The sequence below is a fragment of the Haemaphysalis longicornis genome, unplaced genomic scaffold (assembly GCF_048455015.1).
Source record: "Haemaphysalis longicornis isolate Haplotype H1 unplaced genomic scaffold, Haemaphysalis longicornis Haplotype H1 scaffold_7, whole genome shotgun sequence".
NCBI classification, from domain to species: Eukaryota; Metazoa; Arthropoda; class Arachnida; order Ixodida; family Ixodidae; genus Haemaphysalis; species Haemaphysalis longicornis.
Window position 1 is genome coordinate 195,847,856 of NW_027526422.1, and position 24,825 is coordinate 195,872,680.

The 24,825-nt window shown below is 48.8% G+C and overlaps 1 protein-coding gene across 1 annotated transcript in view; it reads left to right on the forward strand.

Moving 5' to 3' along the window:
• The first annotated feature begins 17,733 nt into the window (after nucleotides 1-17,733).
• LOC144146747 (signal peptide peptidase-like 2B) overlaps nucleotides 17,734-24,825 on the forward strand; it is a 66,200-nt gene continuing 59,108 nt past the window's right edge. Inside the window, exons 1-2 of the mRNA XM_077678671.1 lie at nucleotides 17,734-17,796; nucleotides 20,420-20,548. Of these exons, the coding sequence (XP_077534797.1) occupies nucleotides 17,734-17,796; nucleotides 20,420-20,548 (192 nt within the window). The remainder of the gene's footprint in view (nucleotides 17,797-20,419; nucleotides 20,549-24,825) is intronic.

Sequence of the window (24,825 nt, forward strand, 5' to 3'; positions counted from 1 at the left end):
ACACTTGCATATCAAAAAGTCCGTAATTAATAAGTAACCTGGTAATAAATATAAAATGCAACAACAACGTTCATTTATGCTCGCATGTAGTACAGCCCCCAATTGTTAGGATCGCTGCGGTCACGGGACAGAAAAACGGCGAAGTTTCATCCCCCTGATATAGCCGCATGCGCAGCCAGAGAAAGGAGAGGGTGTGACAGTGGGGCTCGTTATCGGCTTGCGCGCCGCGACAGCCAAGTACGATACACAGTCTTTCACTGCCACCACACATACTTGGCTTTACTCACCTATGTGAGTCAGCATACCCAGTATCATTTATAGTCTGCGCCAAATTTTACTGTTTGCGACGGCATCCTGGACCCAGAGGTAATGTTTTTTAGCAATTTTGCTGCAATGTGCTCACTTCCTTTTCGGCAACTTAGGTGATGGCAGCATGAATGAATCAACGCAGACACTCGTGCCATCTGGTGGTTTTGTGGGAAACCCAGGATGCTCCTTCTCACCCCCTGCTCCAGTGCCGAAAAGGAGCCACCTGGCAAGCGTGCTGCTTTTGACTGGGAAAACAGCAACAGGAACAGACCCTCGTACTTTTGCGAGAGATCATATCATAACACTTCAATTAAAAAGTAATAGGCAATGGAAAGGTGAACATGCACTCTCACCTCTCCACCACAGCTCGAGTCGTGCCATGTGCACGGTTGTAGCGTAAAGTGCGGAAGGGTGTCATCAGCCAGGAGTGCGGAAGGGTGTCATCAGCCAGGGCCTACATGGGTAGCCACTGTCACCGAGAATGATGCCTTGACGGCGGCCGCTGTCAAACTTCTCGGCGAGGCCACTCTCCGCAAGGATGCGGACATCGTGGACGCTGCCAGGCCACTTGGCAACCACACTGCGGATGCGTGAGGAGGCATCCACAACGAGCTGTACGTTGATGGAGTGGTACAGTCGCGTGCGATTTGAAGGTAATCGCGCGAGCGTGGACCGATCACGACGATAACGCCCCCGTGCGGCTTGTTTTACTGCTCCTGGTTCCTAGTTAATCATTCTTCTCTCCCTCGGTCGCTGTTCATTCAAGCAGCTACCACTCCCGCGGCAAAACTAGTCCTCCCTTCCTCTTTTTTTTTATAGCGCACGCAGCCACGACATCTATATGGTCGTATCTTGCAACAGACAATCAGACTCGTGCACGCATGTGGCCTACCGCACGGCGGGCCAGCACGAAGGGGAGATAAAAAGGCACAACTGTTATTTTGTCATTCCATTTATTGGCGAGCATGTCCGGGAAATACAAGCGGAAAAAACGAACAAAACAAAAACAAACATTTGTATCTCCTGCATAATACTGATACGGTAAGAAATTGGACTTGAATTAAGGGATAACAATATAGAACATTACGGTGCAACTCTTAAAACTTGGTCGGACCACCCATGTTTCGCTTTAGCTGCTCAACTCTGCGCGGCAGAGAAGCGTATAATGAAGGCACCAAGTCGGGGTCCTGTCGGAGCCGATTCCATTCTGCTTCCACTGCCGCCCAAAGTGCGTCTGCATTAACGTTGTCAACGTGGCATTGAGCCAAGTTAGCCTTCATTATTCCCCAAACATTCTGTATTATGTTCATGTCGGGGCTTTTTGGGGGCCACTTAAGCTGCGCAACACCACTGTTATTTAGGTTATCCTGCACTGATGATGATGTGTGGACAGGGCAACCATCGTGTTGAAAATAAAAACAGCCGTCCGGGAATGGGCCGTTTACAGCGAAAGGAAGCAATATGGTATTAATGATGTCATTGTAAACGTCTGCCGTTAGGCGTCCGGGAATCCGATGGAGGGGACCCAGACCATCGTAGGTTATGGCGCCCCAGACGTTCACGGAGACTCGACCGCTTGCTGCTACGTTGCGAATGTTGCCCGCCTCGAAGCTGCAACAGAACCGACGAAACGCAGTTATTAAGTAATAATCTACGCACCGATGCAATGTCCTTACCGTGAACAGGGGACTCTCCAAACACGAAGTCGCTGGTCCCAGCATGATGTGAACGTAGATTCATCGCTGAAGATGACCTGGTGCCACTCATCCATTGTCCAGTTTTCGTGGTCGCTTGCAAACTCTAGCCGCTTCTCCGATGCGCTGATGTCAAGGACGGCTTTCTTGCTGCCACATAGCTTTTCAGCCCGGACGCGTTAAGGCGACGCCTGATGGCAGAAACGCTGATGCACAGCCCGAACTCCTCTTTGATTTTCGTCGCTGTTGTAAAAGGATCCTCGACGGCGGCAGCAATGATTAGGGCATCCTCTACTTGAGTTGTCTTCCTCGGTCTCCTTTGATGCGGCGCATCCTCCAAACGATTGTCCTGGTAGAACGCCTGTAAGATTCGGTTAACTGTCTTTTGTGGGCGGTTAATCTTCCTGGCAATTTCTCGCTGAGACAAAACATGGCTAAGCGTAATTATTTCTCGTCGCTCTTCCAGGGATATTCGCCGTGGCATTTTTTCAGCTTCCATTGTTCTGGTATTTGTAGTGCAGTATTTATACCTTTACGCATCAACAAGCCCAAAGTTTTGATTGGTGAATAAATAAAACAAAACAAGATGGTAAAAATTTTTATCTGATGCTGCGCAAGCTACCACAGAGGCGTTACAAGTGACAGCAGTTCACGGAAAGGTGCGCACAAACACACCCTTGTAAATACTGGCCATTTAAAACAATGGGGGCTATCGCTGTTCACGACAACCAAGAAGAAAGCACAGACGTTATTAGAACCACACAAACTCACCACAAATCGGAAAGGGTGTTTTACTAGCCGAGGGAGTGGTGGCTGCTTGAAGGAACAGCGACCGAAATAGAGGAGAATGCATAATCTAGGTCCCAGGCGCACCAAAAACGCCGCGCCGGGGCGTTATCGTCTTTATCGGTCGAAGCTCGCGCGATTACCTTCAAATCGCACACGACTGTACAAATGCCGGTTGACGTACGCCTCCTCATGCTGCGATGGGGCCTGGATCCTGATGTGCGTGCAGTCAATGGCACCCACAACACCCGGGAAGCTGTGCATGGCATAGAATGCCCGCTGAAGCTCCGGCACCTCCACGTTTGGCCACCTACAGCAAGGCGACACATATTTACAAAAACGAACCTCGCGGTGCTATGTTGCAATAGAACGTTCAAAATCAACTGATCTATTTTGAAAGCCCACAAACAAAGTCTTATTTCTTATTTTTCAACACAAGGAGCCACAAATCTGACCAAGACCTATCACTGAACCCAGCACCATCACGGTCGGTGCTCATGTGGCCACCGTTCACTACGGGCCCACAACAAAGGGCAACTGCTGGCGAAGATTTCGTTCTCGATCTTTGCTCTCCCCGAGGAACACGTGCAGGGCAGTATTATGCAACACAAAGCGGTGACGTTCGCAAAGCGTTGTGCATGTCTAACGATTGGGCCACATGTGCAAGAAAACTTCCAGTGAGATCTGGGAAAACTAGCAAAAAAAAAAAAACCGACGCAAACACGAAATAGAAAAGACACAGCACGCACGTTGAACTAGCTACTGACAATCACTGCAAAACAAAAACAGAGAAATACTTGAAGCGTTCTACATCGCCGAACAGCGGGAAGAAAATTGCTCCAGCGTTTTCATTTCTCTCAGCGATAAAAGATCGTCTTCCTAGAATACTGCGCGGAAGTTGAAGAGAGGAAAAAAAGCTCAATTAGCATGATAGCGTTTTTATCAAAAACATGTACTTGCTGGCGCAAGCTTTGCCATTAATTGTTCGCAGGTGTTGTCGCTTTTTTTTAAATTAAATGCGAAATTCAGGTTCACGCATGTGTTGTCGCCAACGAGTCTAGATTAAACGTTGGTTGTCGCCACTTCGTGTTTGCTTCCGTTTTCGCTGGTACACTTGTCCAGTGAGCCTGGCGCGTTTACAAAATAAAGATAATGGCAACGCGCTTTACAATGCTCGTGTGGTACTGGAATAAATGATGTGGCAAAACTCTCTCTCAATTCGCGGAGCCGTGTATTGTTTTCGTTGACGTGATAACATAGAAGTTATAACGCCGGATAATTCAGTTCGCGCGTGTACCGAGCTACAAGGAGCGCGCGCTATTTGATGCACAGCTGTTGCCCCAATACAATGAGCTGCGCAACTTTGGGGACGCGGCGCAAGGCTTACGCGCAACGCGGAAGGCAGCATCTTGCACTCACCGAACAAAAAATTCCCCCGCATTTCCCCGAGGGGAAGAATGTGAAAGTGCGAATGCACGGTTGTCGGCCCGCTTGCGGCGCTTGCGCTCGGCCCCCGCAGCCCACCGCCTCGCCGCCTTCTCTTCCATCTCTTCCATCGGGTTTGTAGAATCACGTGTACACCACGCAGTTATCAAGCCGCTATAACGCCGCTGAGTCGCCAACACACGCCGCTGACGACGTAGTTTGAATGCGTTAAAGATATAAGGCGCGTCAACACTGATACCACCGTCGCGTCCGTGGCTTGATCGGTAGAGCGTCGCGCTGCGGCCGCAAAGTCCTCGGATCGAAACCTGGCGCCAGATGCTGTTTCTTTATAGAGGAGCACTGCGGACGCCGACGCCGCCGCCGGCGGTGGATGGTTTGGGGTCGCTTATAAAGTGTATTCACACTTAAAAGCCGTCAGCTTCTTTTCGAGGGCCATCGCAACACGCCGCACCGTCTTCGAGGCTGTCCCGACGTGCACGCCGATTATGTCGCCTGCAGTGATGAGGAAGTTCCCCGTTGCGAAAAACTGCAACGCCAACATCACTTGCAGGACGGCAGGGAGGGCTTGGTTGCGCCGGGTTCGGCGATCGATGTCAGGGCGTATCTCCTCGGTGATAAAATAAAGGCCGTCCACACCAAACCGAAATCGCCGCCGCAAGCCTTCGTCGTCGTAGAGCTCGAACGGGTGCAGGCGGTCGCGGAACACGCGCTGTCACCCCAAGGACAGCGCCAGCAGCAAGGCTCGTAACCGATGTCGGCGAGCGGCGGCAACGGCAGCCATGTTTCCATGATAAGTCCGCGACTCAGCCGTGTAAGTGGTGTAAGCGGTGTAAGCTTGGCCGCGGACCTCCCTACGCGAACAACGCGGCGAATAAGACGGCCAACTTATCTGCGCGCTTGTTTGGGTTTTGGGCAAACTACCAGGGAATGCGTAAGTTGTAGCTGAGAACTTATGCCCTGATATGGTGGCTAGAAGGGAAAGGTGTGAGCATCGGCCTTTGCGCGCTGCGCGCTGAGACGCGCGGTTTTTCATGACGGCGACAGAGGGCGCGCCCGTCGCCTCCGAGGCGGCTCGAGCAGACGACAGCTGTCTCTGCGCCGTATGCGGGTGCTCGCCCAGCTGAAATACAATACAAGCAACGTAAATGAAAATAATTGTGCAGTGCTTTTCTTTTACATAAGCTTGCACAATATCTCATCATTATTGGAGATCCTAGCCCTCCTTTGTCTCTGCTATCGGAAGTTTCTTTTCTGCATTCTGCGAGAAGTTCCTGCATTCGTAACTAAGGTGCACTAGTTGCAAAAGTACTAACTATGCCAGAACCATGTTTGGGCGCTTAATCGTCCTCAATTGGCACAGTGATAGCAATAATCTTCTAATCAAATGGCACTCTTAGGAAGAAATGAGCGAAATTCCCGCTGCGACGCAACAGAGGCGAACGGGCGCGCGCGGTTTCTTACACCGTGGCCGGGGAGCAGCCTCAGAGCCGCCACGGAAACGACAGCAGCGCCGCCGCATCATCATGAAACGCTGTTGACGCGGCGGCGCGCCGATGCTTACACCTTCCCTTTCTAGCCACCATAACCCCGACGCATCGGGCAAGCCCGTACGATGGTAACAAAACACGTTTTTTTTTTCTTTTTTTTTACTGGCGTACTTTTTGCATTGCAAATTTTGCTTTTTTTTCTCACTCACCGATAAATACTAGTGCCTTGCTTCTGTACGGTGGCACACACAACAGAACCAAACGCCTACGCAGACGCTAGCACGTTTTTTAGGTGTTTTAGCATAGAGGCTCCCGTACGCTACGCTAAGGTTAGCGGGTAGCGGGACCGGACTGCGCATGCGCGCGCGGGGAGTGCGAGGAGGTTGCCCCTCAGCGGAGGGAAAGAGCGGGCATGGCGAAGGCAGGCCGCGCGGAACTAATCCACCCCACCGTGACGAATTTGCTCTCCCTCTCTCTCTATTGTCAGATGAGGGTAGAGAGAGAGAGAAATAACATTTATTTACGCATCCGGCGTGTGGGAAGTCCCCGGCCTCGCAGGGCGCGGATGTTCCCTATCTTAATACTACGGCTATTAGAGTCCGATAGTCCCAGAGCCTAGACCTCGAGGATGTTGTGCTCCAACTAGGCGACAGGTACTCGGGTGCCTCCGCGCCCGTTAGACGGGTCGTCGGCTCCCTTTCTCCGCTGCTTCGCCAAAGCTTCCTCAAGCCGCTGGATGGCCCTTCTTTGCGTCTTCGGGTCTTCGGAGCGTATCCACGCTCCCATCTCTTCGGGATACGTGGCGTCCTGGCACTGCCCGTTCCCATTGTCCACAGCACTGTTACATCCTCCCCACATGATATGGCGGAGAGTAGCTAGTTCACGTTCGCACACACTGCACTTTGCGTCCACGAACATGTCGGGGCACACGTGCCGGGCCAGAGCCGGCGTCAGCACGCACTCGGTCTGCAACTGTCGGAACTTTACTGCCTCCGCACGCGAGAGTTCTCGGTGCGGGGGCGGGAAGGCTCTCCTGACTTCTCTGTAAGCCGCCAGGATCCCACCGTAGTCGGTGAGGGGCTCGAAGTCCTCTTTTCGGTCTTCTCCGCTGGTCTCGGAGGGACGGACTGCCGCGGTCCAGCACGTGATGAGACCACGGGCCGCGGCGTCCGCCTCTTCGTTGCGGTTCTCGATGTCGGGTGCTAGTTGCCGACCCATGTGGGCCGGGAACCACTTGAGAGCGATGGTCGGTCCCGCAGCGGCACCTCGGGCGGCCCGCGTGGCCTCGATGGACCTCACTAGCCGCTCCGTGCCCTGCCAGACCGTGCCTCGGGCGAAGTTCTTGATCGCCGACTTCGAGTCGCTTAGCACCGTGCGTGTACCCGGTAGGCCCATGGCCAAAGCAATCGCCACCTCCTCTGCCTGGCCGGCTGTTCGGGCGCGCACGGTGCTTGCTGTTAGCAGTTCTCCGGTAGTAGCTCGGACCACCACCGCTGCAAAGGCGTTGCGTCTCCCCGGATACCTTGCGGCGTCCACGTAGACTGCACCCTTGTCTCGTTGATGCTGACGGGCCAGCGCCACCGCTCGTGCCGCTCGCCTGCCCTCGTCTCTCTCTGGGTCGGTGTTCTTGGGCAGCGGGTAGACGATAATCTCCCTCGCCGCCTCGTCGCTCAGGGGGACTTGCTCTTCCAGTTCGCCGTCCGGTCCTGTACCCACACGTTCGCCTGGAGGTAGTAATCCCACCCGGTCTAGTAGTCTTCTGCCCGCTGCAGTGCTGCTTAGGCGGCTCAGCTGCGATGCTCTTTGGGCCTCGCTAATCTCCGAGAGCGTGTTGTGTGCTCCCAGAGACAGCAAGGCCGTGGTCTTCGTGCCCGGCAGGAGCCCGAGAGCCCCTGTGTAGGCTTTCCGCATGGCGGCGTCGATCTTGGCTCGCTCCGCACTCGTCCAGCGGTGGAAGGCTCCCGCATATGCTGCATGGCTTACGACGAAAGCCTGCAGCAGACGCAGGAGCCCCCTCTCGTTCATGCCCCGGTATCGGGACGAGACCCGCTTGACTAGGCGTGCTGCTACGCCCATCTTGGTTGTGATGTTCTTGACCGCCGTGGCGTTGGTCTGGGTGCCGTCCACGAACATCCCCAGGACTCGCAGCCCCGGAACGTGTGGGATCGGCACGCCGTCGCTCGTGCGCACGACGATGTTCTCAATCGCTTCCTGACTCGCTTTCTTCCTGTGTCTTCCAGGTGGCGGCAAGATGAGCAGCTGCGACTTTTGCGGCGAACACCGGAGACCCGTGCCCGAGAGCGCGGATTCCACGGCGTCCACCGCCGCCTGCAGGCCTGCCTCGATGTCTCCGTCGCTTCCACCCGTGGCCCAGATGGTTACTGTCGGAACTTTACTGCCTCCGCACGCGAGAGTTCTCGGTGCGGGGGCGGGAAGGCTCTCCTGACTTCTCTGTAAGCCGCCAGGATCCCACCGTAGTCGGTGAGGGGCTTGCTGTTAGCAGTTCTCCGGTAGTAGCTCGGACCACCACCGCTGCAAAGGCGTTGCGTCTCACCGGATACCTTGCGGCGCTGTTGTCTGCATGGACGTTTTGTGAGGACAATAGTCTCCGGCGACGGCTTCTGCGCTAAATATACGCGTTTATTTCAGGTACAGACGGTTGAGGCGTAATGTGTTTTTCTTATATGTCAGTATTGCGTTGTCGGTAGAAACATGTTGCTTTTTGAAAATCGTTATAGTATATTGCAGTAGCACAGACGCGCACTCCAACACACAAGCCATCGGCCGTGGTTACGTGGTAAATCTATTAGCGCCATTTCGCTTGTGCAACTTTGGCGAGAGCAAGTCGCAATAATGAGTGTGCTGAAACATTCATTGCATTAATCCTTGTGACCAAAAATACGAGAACATCGTCGTCAAAATTAAATAATGTGGAAAGCCTGTTTACAAGCGTCTTCTGCTTCCCGTGGACGTGTGAAACTTGATGTGTAGTCGCGCCACGGGAAGTGGTTGCGTATGGGGGTATTTTTCTAGATCTCAGACAACAAGGTTCCAACGGTAGAGCAATTTAACTAACAATGTTTGGTCTATTTCACAACGATCGCAGCTCTAAAGCAGACGACGGTCGGCAAAATGCAGCAGCGTTTTCTTTAGCTATAACCGGCCTAGGTGACGCCCACTTGGCTTTCTGGCGTACTGCGAGCTGATTTTCCGGCCGCCGATGGTTGACTTTTCTGTCGGTTTCGTTTTCGTAGCGTTTCCCCTAGATTTTATATCCGTGTGATCAGCTAGGTACTCCATGGCTAGGTACATAAATTTCGCTGGTACCCAATGAGTTGTCCCTGGATGGTCACGTGCGGCGATTCCGGCAACCAACTTATTTGCTGCGGCTGTCTTCGACTTATCGTAGTCGGCGGTCGCCGTCCTATTGTAGGTGGGAACTTATGCGTACGGGCAAACGGGCTGCCCGTACGCATAAGTTCCGCCGATCTGTTGTTTGGTGTTATGTCCTCTTCTTACGGTATTCTGGTACCGGCGGTGGTGGCGGACACTACCGGTCGCACCATGTCCTCACTGCTTCTAACACGGGTGGTCCTGGCTGTCTGGCTTGGTCAGGCTGGAATGCTCGTCAAAGGTGGTCTAGAAACACGTTCGTCGGGTGATGTAGCTACGACGCACGAGCCCTTCATTCAAGCGGAGGTTCCTAAAGCCCAAATAATCACCCCGCCAGATCTAGAGAACTTCGGATTCCTTGCCTGGTGACGCGGAACCACCGAAACAGTATTACAGGCAGCGGAGCTGTCTATGTCTAGGATCCAGCAGATTGTCCCCGGCAGCAGAGCTGACAGAACGGTACAGACAAGAATTGCATGCTGGCGTAGCGCCACGTCGCGGCGCCCACTCAAATCCCCGGCATCGTAAGACTGTGCAACACACCTTCCGCATGCTAAAAACACCACAAAAACTTTTAAAAAATGTACTAGTGCTTTCATATTTCCTTATGAGGGCTTATATTTCCCCTGCGTATGTCTTTCCAGCAATGCATGAGTGTTTAGAGGGAAGACGACTTAAAAGGACTGTTGCAAGCTTGGAGGGCTTCCCCAAATTCATTGTTGCACAGTGAACCACATCCATCTTCAGAGGGGGTACCATTGAAGAACGTGGCTCTAACACTTGTTCATTCATTCATTCGTTTATTTTGCATTTTCGTAACAACAACAGAAAATGCAGGAAGGAGGGCAAAAAGCTGGACGCAGCCAGCTTGGCAGGGACCCAACTCCCTTTACAAAGCAGTAGGGCACATAACGAACAATTCCGGAGTTTCCTATTTGCAGGTCAAAATTACAACAGCAGGCAAAAAAAAAAAAATTGGACTGGAAAAAAAAGTTTTTTTTATCATGCTTTTCACGTTCACAAACAAAATCATGACACTGGATATTTGCAGTGCAATCTAAGAAGGATAAAAGAAAAAGAAAGACTCATCTCGTACATCTTAGCTTCGGTGGAAAAAAAAGTGCAGGATTCTACAGCACAAAGAATATAGGGAAAAAGAACTGCAACACATTGGGATCACGTTACAAATGCACAATGGCAAATACAAATGAAACAATGCATAGCAATTCAATGAAAGGAAGGAAAAAAAAAGCGGTGTTTACAAATGATTGTGAAGGTAATAAAGTTTCAGTTGAGTAGGTGTAATACTAAGTAAATTAATTCCTTTGAAGGCGAATTCATTTAGAATTCGTGGTACACGGTTGTTAACCATATCGAGACCGTGGTTGGTCCTACAAAACGTATTTCGAAAAGAATACCCAGTTTCAGGGACACTCTGCAAACTGGATAGAGATAAAAATGTTGTGTTATTATGCTTGAAGCTGTTTTTGTACCTGATGAGTAAATTGAAATTGTATAAAGAAGTAAACGCTAAAACCTTATTGGAATGGAAAAGATGGTCAACGGGTGAATGATAGCTTAGGTTTGCTATGTGTCGGAGGGACTTTCTTTGGGCTGAGTAAATCCTATTTATATTTTGTTTTGAGGTAGTTCCCCAGACCAAGGTACAATAATTTATCTGGGAGCAAAAAAGAGCTTTGAAAACTAATAACTTAAATTTCTCAGGTAAAACATAACGGACTCTGCAAAGAGCGCCTGAAATCTTAGCCAGAGAACTGAGCACTCGGTTCACATGCGAAGTCCAAGATATATTCTGATTAAAGATTACCCCAAGTGTTTTAATTTCTGATACTACTTCGATGTTGTTTAAGCCAATTCGAACGCAAAACTGATAATATAAACGCTTCTGGGAGGGGGTAAACACAACTGCTTTGGTTTTCGTGGTATTTATTTTAAGTGAATTAGCCGCACTCCATATATTTAGATTGTCCAATGTAGCGTTCGCCATTTGGCAAAGTTCATGCGGATCTTTAGATTGTATAAAGATGCTCGTATCATCGGCATAGATAATAAATGTAGCTACAGTAGTTATGTTTACGACATCATTGACATATAGATTAAAAAGTAGTGGCCCGAGTGTACTACCCTGAGGAACGCCAGCGGTTAGTTTCATAAATTTAGACATACATTCATTGATCAAAACACACTGTTCCCTATTGTCAAGGTATGATCTGAAAAGGCAACACCGCGGAAACCATAGTGTTCAAGTTTTAATAATAGTGAATGGTGAATAAGAGAATCAAATGCTTTTGAGAAATCAACGAAAATACCCATGGTTAGTTTCTTATCTTCGAATGATTGTAGGATAATGTCTTTTTGTGTTAGTAGTGCTAGCTCTGTCGATCTACCCTTCCTAAAGCCAAACTGCTGAGTTGATAATATATTATTCTTGTCACAGAAAGAATTGATTCGTATTGATATAATCTTTTCTAGAGCTTTTGAAAATGCAGGAAGTATAGAAATCGGACGGTAGTTTGAAAAATTGTTTTTATCTCCAGATTTGTAAATAACTACAACTTTAGCCCGTTTCATTTTGTCTGGAAAAACCCCAGAGTGCAAGCATAGGTTATAAATATGCTCCAATGCTGGTAAAATACAGTCAAGAACATACTTTATTGGTGTTATGCAAATGCCATCAACATCCCTGGACCTCGAGTTGCTCAGCGAAATAAAAACTGCGAAAATTTCCTGTTGCGTCGTTGGGCTCAAAAATACGCTATTTTCATTAGGCGTTGTCAGAAACTGCCTGATAGATTCGTCGTGGTTGCTTTAGCTAGGTTAGTAAAATAAGAGTTAAACTCATCTGCCAGGTGTACGCCACTAAGAACAGCACCGTAGTGTTCGATTTGGGTTATCTCGTTGCACGTTCGCGACCGGTTTAAAAGTCTGTTTAGTGAACGCCATGTTTTATCGGGATGTCTCACAGTGACCTCATTCAGTAGGTTCGTGAAGTAGTCCCGCTTTGCATTTCGCAACGCTTTAGTTACAAGGTTTCTGTATTTTTTAAAACATTTAAAATCTTCTGGCTTCCGGAGTTTTATAAATTGTGCGTACAAGGAGTTCTTCTGGCGCATAATCTCGAGGCATTCTGTGGTGACCCAAGGTTTTCGTATTTTCTTAGATTTCACACGTTTTTTTTTTAATTTAAAGCACTCTTTATAGACACAAGTAAATTTGTCGATAAAAATATTGTAGGCTTTATTTGCATTGTGCGAGGTTAATACATCATGCCAGTTTAATAAAGTAATTCGTTCCCTGAAAGTATTCAGGGTAGTATCAGTGATGTCCTCAATCAGAACTGTAGAGGATAAATAAATCTTCTTGCATTGGGGATTAGCCTTTAGGAACATATAAATCGGAAGATGGTCACTAACGGTATTTTCGATAACTCCGGCTTTTATGTTTTGTACCTAAGCCTGTGTAATAAAGAGATCTAAAAGAGTTTCAGCTTCCAGCGTAATGCGCGTAGGTTCAGAAATTACATTCTTAAAATTATTTGATTCTAGCAGTAATAAAAGTTCATTAGTCGTTGTGTTCACTTCTAACAAGTTACAGTTGAGGTCACCACCAATGACCATTCTGAGTTTATTATCGTTCGCAAAACACAGTAAAGTTTCCAAAAAAGAAAAAAAAGCAAGTCAAATTACCAGATGGTGGCCTATATATAACTGTAAATATGTAGTCACCGCACGTTACAGATAGCACTTCGTAGTTTACTGAAGATACTGTAAAGGTAGGCAGCAAATTCACAGAAAGTTCCCTTTTTATTAGCTGGAGCACTCCTCCACCTCGCTTTCCTTGCCTATTTAAGAAAAAAGATCTATAACCCGGTAGTACAAGAACTTCATCGTCACAAGTATACCACGTTTCGGTTATCATGATGACGTGAAAATTAAACGAAAAATCATTGAGAAGCGCAGTTATACACTCATGTTTGTTCCTGGCGGATTGGACGTTGCAATGAAAAAAAACTGAGGTGTCTGCCGTCTTTAGGGCAGGCAAGGTCGTGTGGGGCTATCACTTCAGATAGAGCCGTTCAAGTGGAGCAGCGATACAAAAGAAGAAACAAACAACTACAAGGCGAAGTGAAGCATTGAAATACGTAACACACTGCGCACACTTAGCCTGTTCAATAGGCCGACGCCTGCACTGAAGATCAGATATTACACGATGCCGAAGTCGACAAACCAACATACTATATCTGTGTTGATGGAACATCGTTATAGCTGACCAATAGCTTAGTGTTGTACATTTACAGGTTCTGATTAACATTTTTTCTGCTTTCATCAACATAAAATTGTTAACTCTGAGTGGTAGTGCAATTGCTATGTGGAAATGTTCAACCAAACTAACACTACAACCAAACATACTGAAAAAAAAGACCTTGAGACTGTAGTTAACTTGCGCACAGGACCCTTATGTCATCCTCGCCATATCTGACGCATGAGTGATTCTGATCACAGGCGTGTTCTCAGCTCGTCGTGCGAGTATATGGCCGTTGCGCACCCACACAAACCGCCACCCAACTTCGCGTTTCCGAGATATTGCCTGACCGAGAAGCCTCTTTAGTTCCGGGCATAGGTGTTCATTATTGAACACCGGATTAGCTCCGGTAAGACCAAGATCAGTGCCGATAATTTTCGCCTTGCGGGCCTTATCGAGGATTGCGTAGCGCTTTGTGTGGCGAGCAAACTGGACAACGATGTTCTGCTGGTTCGCTGTTTTAGGGACAGGCACGCGATGGCACATTTCAATGTCCGACGTGGAAATCGGCTCTCCGATCTTGTCACCAATTTTAGCCATCAGCTCTGGAAGGCTTTCTTCCTTACAAATCGGCACACCTTTGATTTCCACGTTTGCGTTACGAGAGTACTGCTCACATTCTCTCACGTTCTATTGAGTGCGGAGCACTTAGGGGCCAGGTTTGTATCACAGCTCGCCCGCGGTAACGGTGTCACGCAGCGTCACGAACTCAGTTAGAGGCTTCGAAAATATACCCGGATGTCCCTTGATCCAGTCTTCTGCCCAAAAGTTAAGAGTATACGTGAACAAGAAGTATATATACATAGAACTATTCGAAACTCCTCGAAGCAGTGGCAGGGAGGGGGGGCGAAGGAGGGGTACATGCCCCTATTATTTAGTGCAGAGAAGACTGCACGTACATTTGAAGCAAATTGTATGCACTTAACTGGCAGTCCCCGAGTCGATTTACTTAGAAATGCTCGTTGGGTGGGTTCTTGCAATTGTCAGCGAAAAAAGGTGGCCGCGGGAGAAAAAAATGAAGCGCTCAAGATCGCGCAGAACGTCTCCGGCACGTGCGAGATGAAAGCAAGCGCAAAAAGAACCGAAGTCCCGCAAGTCTTCTTCTAGGAAGAACAAGTAACAAACGACAACGTAAAGAATGCGAGCTGCCCCAGGAAAAGGCGCGCCAGCACTGCGAAGACGGGAAAATTGAATTGCATTGAACAAACCACTGTTCAATTCATCGAGAGAGAGAGAGATAAAACATCTTTATTGTCCGGCAAAATTGACGCTGCCTAACGTCGTGTCAGTCGGTCCCTCGGCATCGGCTACCTACACGCACCGAGGGAAACAGCGAGGGGAACAGCTTGAGGGGTGGTAGCAGCAGCGGAGGATGGCGCCACAGCCTCTCTGGCGAATCACTGCACCGCTCTTGACAGCTTTCAGGCTGAGTGAAACTGCTATCACTCTTTAAATCATCCCGCAACAAATTATAAGGGAGTTAGCCGCCAAGACGATCCTAACATTACGCGCACCTTTATTTACGTCTCAAAATTACATAGTTCGCAGTGAATTAATAAATGTTGTGGAATAAAACTAATAGCACCCCCGTCGCAGTTCCACTCGCTTGCTTGAAATATTCCTACTTGTAGCAGAAATATGTGTTCTGCATGCATAACTGATTTTTTTCTTCCATTTTTTTTGTTTGCTTGTTTTTTTACCTCCCTATCCAGTTACGCTGTCAATGAGTGCTATTTACAGAAGTGAAGGCCGTTGCTGCCGGGCGACACCGCACAGGCCCGCCTGTTGGCTTTGGCGGGCCCTTTTTACCCCGGTATGTACTCCTGGATAACACATTTTATTGAATAAAAAAAAAGACTGCGAACAACGCACGATTTTACCGACGCTGAGGAAGGTCCTCGAGCTCAGGCTTTCGTAGTTCTCGAGGGCATTTGCGGGTGCGACGGCCAGGGAGTCCCGAACGCTGGTTAAGAGCCAGGCGACGTCGAGTGAGAACGACGTCAAATGAGACGGGTCTGTCTTCTGGGTCGATCGGTACTTCGGAATCAAGTTTGACGAAGTGGCCGGCGTTCTTGATGTAGGTGGATGCCTTGCCGACAACAGGGGAAAGAATCTGATGAAGGAAGTTGGACAGGGCCTGCAGTGGTGCAGTCGGAAAGTCCACAATAGGCTTATTAATTTTTGGAAGCCCAAAAAATCCAGGCGCTGAGCCATTACTGCGCGTGAGTCGTAGTAGAGGCTTCTTAAATCGGAGCAGTTCTTGAAATGTTGGCCAAAAGTTTGTTTAGCTCCCTTTGGACCTCTGAGGTTGGGCCGTTTTCTAGTTTTTCGTACGTTGAGCAATCGATGAGGGCTTGGACGTTGCGCCCTATCCCTCAGAAGATGGCGCATCGTGTATACCAAGAATGCGCACGCATCGCAGTAAGAAAAACAGGGTCCGGGGTTAAATGTCCACACCCCGCCCCGCTTGGTTGGCTAGAGCGTCCAAATTAGAGTTCCTCTATATAACTATGGTCCCTAGAAATATGTTTCTAGGGACCATAATATGACTCCCGCAGGGAGCTAAGAGTTGCGCGACCATTTTTCATGCGCCGCCGTGATGACGTCACTCCGATTATCCATGCCGCGCAGGGAAGCTCCCGCTACGGCTGCGCCGCAGCCGCCGACGCGGGCGGCACCGCGCCCCGCCCAGGAACAGCAGCAGCGGCAGTGTGAGCGACATCCCAGGAATCTAGCATAGCCGCCGTAAGGCTCCGCCGACCGAAGTAAGGTCCCTGTAATACAGGGACCTTAGACCGAAGCGCCATGAAGCGCCACCACCAGGCGTCGGCCGCCGTCGGAAGCGTGGCGGCGAAGCTTCTACGCGTTTCTACGGTGTCTGCGCTTGTGTCGCGTGGTGGTGTAGCCCCGAGCTTGCACATCAGGATGGCTAGGTTCCGCTTTCTCACCCTTCGAAAGACGCTCCTCTTCGTTTTCTTTCTGCCGACGTACGGCCGGGCTACCGCGGCATCCGCCGCTGAAGACCGCCCGTCACAGCTTCCAATCATGTTTAAGCGCGCCTCGTGTGCACTTGTTCTGCTTACGTTCCCTCATGTTCAGGTGTCGCGAGGAACCCACTAGTCTACAAGTTTTAGCTTTCCCAAAGCCATAGCTTTGGGAATTTTGTGAAGCGGCCACATTTTTCTTCAGAGCTCCAGACTGCTGGCCAATCCCCAAAATGTGTATCTGCCGCAAAGATAGGAAAACGGAGAACTTTTCTGTTCCACGCTGGCAACGTGCGTATATCACCTTTGATTACAACAAAGAAAAAAATAGCAGTGGCTTAGCTCGGCTATGCCAGGCTAAGGTTCAGCTGAGATTTCCAATCCAATCCAATCCAAAGCAATCCAGTCCAGTCCAGTCCTGTCCTGTCCTGTCCTGTCCTGTCCTGTCCAGTCCAGTCCAGTCCAGTCCAGTCCAGTCCAGTCCAGTCCAGTCCAGCCCAATCCAGTCCAGTCCAGTCCAGTCCAGTCCAGTCACTGCTTATCGCGCATGCGTAGCACGGCTGTCCAGGAGCCACGCGAAACGGCTATCAAGCGGTTCCGGCACAGCGCCAGACTTGGCTACTGCGCAACGGAGGCACACAGCTGGGCACGCGCCGGTGGTACTGCGTCTGCCGCGTTTATGACGTCACTCATCTGGAATGCGCAGACCAGCGAATGTGCAGACCCAATTCTCTCTACACACCCGTACTCCAATTAGATTGGATTTCCAATCTAATCCAATACAATCTAATTTAATCCAATCCAACACAATGTAATTCCCATACGATCCAATTTAATTCAATCCAATCCAATTCAATGCTCCTCCCGCTTGCGCAGCACGGGCCTTCTAAGTCACCGCAAAACTGCTCAACCTCTGCCAGTGTAGCTCACGCTACTAAAGACGGCACAGTTGGTAGAGCGCTGCCTTGCTGCTTTGCAGACACAGGTTCATTTCACACCGGATCAAACGTGGTGCATTTTATTTATTAGCTCTCATGAGGTGACCATTTTCTTGACCTGACAACCACAACAACAACATCCACAACGGCGCGGTTTCGCAGTATTGCGCGCGGAAGCCTTTCACTTTAAAATGGCCCTGTGACACGGACATGAACAATGGAATAAGTTACAGTAGTAGCGATCATTATTATCCGAGCAGCATAATAAATCCGCAAGGTTATCGCCATCATCAACGATACCTCTCAAGATGTCATCATCAGAATAGGATAAGAAGAACACGGCCGCTGCAGTTTGTTCCCGGCTGCCTCGAAAATGAACGCCAGCCTCCTTGCCGCCGGCTGCCTCCGGCTCCTCTTCGCTTTCATGCTCGCAGGAGTAAGTACTGTCGCCGCAGCGTCCTTCAGGCTTTACCAGGGACGGGAGCCGCAGCGGTGGCTGTTTGTGTAACCGATGTTGCCTGAACTAGGCCTACGAAATAGTGCACACGCTTGATGTGTTAATGAGACAAGAGCGGACAAGTGTACAGTGCCTGCTCCCCCGACGGAGTGCTAAATATGTGCTTGAAGATCAGGGTAGATAACAGTATTTGCTGCCGCGCTTTAGGTGAATACTTGGTCAAAATGGTGAGAGCGAGGAGGCTTCAAGGGCCTCCTCGCTACAACAGGAGGCCCCCTTACCACCGCGAACAAGACGCACAAAGCGATTTGAAAGCTTTTACCCGGTTCCTCGTTGCCTCCTCGGGTTGCCACCTGGCCGGTTTTTGACCCGCCCGCCCGGTTTTTTAGACAGCGGGCCGTTTGCCGGTCCATACCTAAAACCGGTCGTCATTGGCCGGTGTTTTGGTCATTCTGCCACGATTATGATCGTTTTGGCGTTTTATAAGCGTCAATTCAGCGACTACGACAATAAATATGTACCGACAAGCTGCGCAAAGACACGTTAGCAAAGAAAATACGTCACCTGTTTCCAGAAAATCACGTTTAGGTTTCCTTTTTCGACACTCTTAAGCACTTTCTGCGCAAATTTTATGTTGATTTCTCACTACAATAACCGGCATTGCATGTCAAAAAACACACGGCGTCTGTTTTCCAACACAAATTCAATCTTCTCTATACCCCTTCCCCCCCCACCCCCCCGGAGGGCCAATTTTCTTTTGGGGGAAAGGTCGCAACCCTATGACGAGATTGAGCAAAAGGAGACATCAAAATACACTTCCATTCTCTTTTTTATCTGCGACGGAGGATGGCGGTCCCTCAGTGTTACCGCCTTTATTGATTTAAAGAACGGACTATACCGAAAGGCTGAAGCATCCAGGTGGCTCGCTCTTTGAGACTTAAAGCTTCGTAGTGTAGAGTAAAGGTAAAGGGTAGGAAGTTTCAAAATGCATGTTCATGAATCAAACTGCTGCTAGCCCGGAAGACCACTAAATTCGATTCGCCGCATTTCGTGAGTGTCGTATTCAAACCTGGCAACGGCCACTACGAGAGTAGCGGCCGTTACCGTTTTGTGTCACGCCTACCGCTCTACCCGACGCAACCGGACCCAGCACGAAAGGGGCTACGTTGAGTGCTACTTCCGCTGTAACCCTTGCATCACTTTTTTTTTTCACGTTCATCTGAGAAGGTAAAGGCAATTTCATGGAATGCAGCGGGGAACATGCCTGGTAACCTTGCGAAACGGGAAACAACAGGAGCACTAGTGGTAGCCAGTGAGCGAGAGTTAAACAATACACGGGATAGTGCGAGCAATATGATGCATGGGGAGATTCCGTCGTTTTAGCTCAGCACATGTCGAAAACTTGCAGTGTTTTGGCTTGGCTATGCCAGGATATACGTCGTGAGCTAAGGTTCAGCCGGTTATTCTTAGTGTTCTTGGTTGTCTAGGATTAGCTGATTATCACGCTTACTGCTGCTAAAACAATTTCCAATCCAATGCAATTCAATGCAATTCAATTTAATTCAATCTAATCTAATCCAATTCCATCCACTCCAATCCAGTCCAGTCCAGTCGCGGCGGCGGCGGCTCCGGCACGCCAGCTGTGCGCCGTGAGACGTCACTTCTCGCGCATGCGCAGCACGGCTCTCCAGGAGACACGCGAAACTGCTCAACCTCGGCCAGTGTGGCTCACGCTACAAAACTCTTGAAGAGCTACTCCAATAGGAGGAGCTAGTGAAATCAGCAGTTTTTCCTGCTCCACCGCCCTTCAGTTTTCCCGCAGGGATGAGCACGGGACCATTGCCGTTGGTATTGCCGTTTGATTCCTAAATGCCGCCAGGAGGTAGCGCTGGCAACAGCCGGGGACTGTTTTCTGTCGTTGACTTGCTGTCACAAAGCCTGGAATCCACGAATTTTTAAATTAAGGAACACTGCAAATATCACTTATGTATTGATTTTTTGCCTAAAATTTGCGTGATGTCTTGTTCTTGTTCGACAAGTATGAACACTGACACCGGGCTTAGACGTTTAGATGTGGCTGTGAGTATATAAGACTATTGGGCAGATTTTATTTCACTTTGGCCGGGTGTCCGAATCGGGTAACTGACAGACAGGCAGGCAGACAGACAGACTCAAATTGCGGCGTTTTAGTAGCCCAAGAAAGACTATCCTTTTTAAAAGAACAGAACTCCCGCTGGCGCAGTTTTAGGCAGGGGGCGCGCGAGCACTGCGAAGGCGGGAAATTTGAAAGGCGTAGGAAAAACTTCCGCTAATGTATGAGGAGAGGAATGAGACAGGGTGGCGAAGAGCATGATGGGTGGTAAAAGTGAGCCGATAACAGCGCCACAGCCCATTATGGCGAATCACTGCTCTGCACTTCCGACAGTTTTCACATTGAGTGGAACGGGTGTAATTTTTGTTAAAGAATTGTTTTCGTTCTCTGAACAAAGTCCCTGAACTTCAGCTGCGCACACTCAGTTTTCGATCCGCACGGTGGCGGGAAATGGGGGTGATTAAACGTATACAGCTACGGTGTGCAAGCTTTTCTTTTTTGTTGCCGCAGCACGCCCGCGGTTCGAACCGGGCCGAGGAGGCGATTGTGGTGCTGAAGGCGACGAACGCCAGCCCGGTCTTCTTCTGTGCCGCCTACCTTCCGGCCGTCAAGAACCTCCCGAAGAAGGAGGAAGATGCGGTGAGGAGAACACTCTCTCTGATTCGTGCATGACTCGTCTTGCTAGCATTAAGCGGCAGCCATGGCGCATACATCATCCCTGCCAGTCATAAATAAGGAAATTCTCCTCATGCAGAAAGACGCACCTCGTGTGCGGTTAGAGGCTGGGGGCGAGTGCATGTAATAATCTCTGAGGGCGGCCACGAGAGTACAATGGGACAGCTTTTAAATTATCGCGGAGAGAATCCAGATATCTGCCTGGTGTGTGTTTTTATTATGCATTGTTCCCGTTTCTCCAGTTTTCAGACAGGGTCGAAAAATTAAGTCAGTTGGTGGTTGTGCTATAGTGCGCTTGCATTGTGTTTTATAGACTCGCGTGCCTGTAAACTCGGCGCAGTGTATTCGATGTTAACATGCACCGCACAGGCAAGCTCTCGCACTCCACTTGCACGATTATGATGATTAAATGTGTTAAGCTTACAATTACGCATTTTTATACATCTACCGGGAATTATACGTCTCGGACGTTTTCGGCATTTTTAAAAATTTTGAGTATGCTCCTTTCAGGCATTTTGATTTTTGTACATTTTGTGGGGCCAGTGTATATTGCACGTATTTTTATCAGATAGTTTATTCATAGAATTTGTTGTTTATATTGCTTTTCATTACCTTATTTTATCCAGGGCGGTGTAAAAGAAACACATTAGTTTGGTTTCGTTACTTCATTTTTAGATTTTTCATGGTTATATTTGATCGCATATTTGTATTTTAAATTTTCTTACCAGTCATCTTCATGGGAGCACATATGCTTTAAATCAGGGTGTCGAACCGGAACCGGAACCGAACCGAAAACCGGAACCGAACCCGAATTTTTGCCCGGAACCGGAACTGAACCGGAACCGTATTTTTTCCGCCATTTTGGAACTGAACCCGAACCGGAACGAATCGAAGGAACCGTTCCGAACCGGTTCCGGGACCTCAAAAATGCGATTTCTAGTTTTTCATTTCGGTACCCTACCTTGCGTCTCAAGAAATTATGCCACTCGCCAGATAGAACCATGAAATATTTTGCGTAGTCTGCAGTTCCCAAGGCCCATCATGTTCTTTTCTAATTATTGCCCTCAATTTAATGTAAAGTTGTCGGTATATGCTATCAGTTTGCGTTAAGTACTGCCCATCCCTCCCAATTAACTTTTACATTTAGCATAACCTAAGTTATAACGCATATTACGAGGCAACATATCATGGAATATTCTTCATGGTTTCTATCTACATGGTGTTTAAAATCGTGCAAAGTTTTCAATGTGTTGTTAATTCGCATGCATCCCTGTCCGCTTGTGAAGGCCTTCAGGGATACCATCAACAATAAATCCATATCTTCCACTTATTCTAGTTTGAATGGGAAGTTATATACAAACAGCACTGAGACACGAACACTCGCAGTTCGCAAAATTAACGTCACTTTTTCTTGTATACAATGCCGTTGTGTCTTTTGGTTACTGCTCTAAGAGAACATGAGATATAAAAAATGGGGAATCCTAATTTCCACTTTTAAAGTATATTTGATAGCATTTTCATGTTATCTTGAATCTGCTCAACCTTAAACTTAAGAGGCGGATGGATTGAAGTCGATTAGTGCGGGTTAGCGGGTAGACTGGGGTGAATTAGTTAGGTGAGTGAATGAGCTAATATGAATTAGTGGGACTGGTGCGTTGATTAATTTGGATTAAAGGAATTAGCGGGTCAGTTAAGGCGGATTTGGCGGTCGGACCAAACATGATATCTTTGGGGCCCTTGGCATATGGAAATTTTGCAGCGTTCTCCTTCTCGACCATTCAGAAAATTTTGTTACGCACAAAGTAGCCGCAAAGTTATGTGACGACCGCCTGAATGCTATAAAAGGTCTTTCTTTATGCCCGTATTGCGCTATTATGTTGTTGCTATATTAAAATTGACATCTCGCACTAAAGTTAAAAACTAATTGCCTAATGCATATTTTATATTCATCAAAGGGTTTTCAAAACGTGTGTATATATGAGGGGAGACAATTGTAAAAAACTAAACTGCAAGAAAAAAAGGGGGGAGCGATCAACTGGTTTGATGCAAGAGACGCCAGATAGCATTCTTCAATACCTTCTCTTTCTTTGTGTTACCGTTCTGCAGCCTCCCACAGGTGTAGCATCTCAACCCCCGAACACAGCCCCCTCTAAGCTGAGGAAGCGGCGATAGCACGTGCGCTTAGCCAAAGCGGCGCCAAAACTCTCATAACAGACTCTTAGCAGGTGTGGCCCAACTTTGCCAAAGGTTGATTGCATGTTACAACACTTCCGATGATCAATCAGAGACCACATACGAGACCAGTCACGAGACCAGCTCATACTGGCATCCCCGGCAAACAAGATCAACAACCTCGTGGGTCGAGATTTGACTCACTTAGTCAGCGCTGATGAAGCCCGGCCCGAGTGCATGCATCCTGCAGTCACAGATCAGGAAGTTACTCGGCACTATGGCCTCTTTCATAGAACGTATTCTTCCCCGCACAAATTGCTACCGATTAACCAGGAAAGATTACTCCGCACCCTGTGGGCATACACCTTCCCACACAACACCAGACTTCACCTCTTTGACGGGACACAAGTCTCTCCATTTTGTTGCTTCTGTGGGGATCCTGGGAACCTCATACACATAGTAGGCGGCTGCGACAAGTGTGCCGTAGATCCATCCAACCTCCACGTTTCCATAGAGATTTGGGAGACAGCCATGGGCAGCTCCGGCCTGGAAGATCAGTTGCTCTTGATGGAAACGGCTGTCCATTCGGCCCCCCTCGAATGAGGACGCCTCTCTGAAACTTTGCCTCCATTGAATTAAACTTCTCTCTCTCTCTCTCTCTCTCTCTCTCTCTCACTCTCTCTCTCTCTCTCTCTCTCTCTCTCTCTCTCTCCTCTCTCTCTCTCTCTCTCTCTCTCTCTCTCTCTCTCTCTCTCTCTCTCTCTCTCTCTCTCTCTCTCTCTCTCTCCTCTCTCTCCTCTCTCTCTCTCTCTCTCTCTCTCTCTACAAGTGATCATTACTGCTGCTTGTGACTTCACTTGGCTATCATATTTCCTAGAGCCCAATCGCTGTCACCGGTCGTTGAAGGGACATTAGCAAGTTCCTATCTCCGATGGTTCCCTATCCAATGCCGTCCTATACACGCCGTTCAATGAGTCTTTATAGCCATTGTTTCTTTCTAACAGCTTTGTTAGGAGATAAAAGATGAGCAGAAGGAAATTTCTCTAAATGCCACCTGCCACGCTTGGCAGCCCGCCGCCACATACTCGTCACACTACCAGAGAAAACATTTTGCAGGTACAGTTAAAGGAGCTCTTCAACACTTTAGATAAACTCGCCGCGGTGGCTCCGTGGCTAAGGCGTTGCGCTGCTGAGGCACACAGATGCGGTTTAGATTCCCGGCCGCGGCGGCCGCTTTTCTGATGGAAGCGAAAAGCGAAAACGTCCATGTGTCCGAAATTTCGGCGCACGTAAAGATCCCCAGTGGTCAAAATTAATCCGGAGCCCTCCACTATGGCGCGCCTCGTCGTCGGCGTTGCGTCGGCGCGTTAAACCCAACAATAAATAAATAAATAAATAAATAAATAAATAAATAAATAAATAAATAAATAAATACATAAATAAAAAGATAAATAAATAAAAAAGCAGTAAATACATAAATCAACACTTTCGATAAACGCTTTCACTCTTCTTCGCATCTGGAAGGAAGGAAGGAAGAATCCAGAAGAAAGGCAGGAAAGTTAACCTGGCTAGAGCCTAGTTTGCTATCCTGCACGTGGGAAAGGGGAAATGGGCAAAAAAGAGAGAGGAAAAAAAGAGGAAAAGTTGGACCAGACACGTATGCCCAGCACTGAGGCACTGACAGTGATTGACACTGGAGGCTCTCAGTCTATAGCCCAGTGTTCAAGTTCGTCGCCCGTAGAAAACGTAATAGGTCCTTAGTCGCCTTCTGAGCGGATGACTGAGAAGGGCAGTGGCACAGAATCTTCTCCTCCGAAAATGGCCGCCGAGAGTCTAAGTTCCTCAGTGCTGATGACAGCTTCTTCCTTGCAGGCGAGTAGCGTGGGCACTCGCATAAAACGTGGCGTATCGTCTCCGATGTGCCGCACGTTTCGCACTCCGCCCTTGCTGCCATTCCTATTAAGTACGAGTAAGCATTTGTGAATGGCACCCCCAGCCAGAGACGGCAAAGAAGAGTTGCGTCAGTACCGTGGGAGGCCTAGTGGAAGGAGACGTTGCAGGTGTGGGTC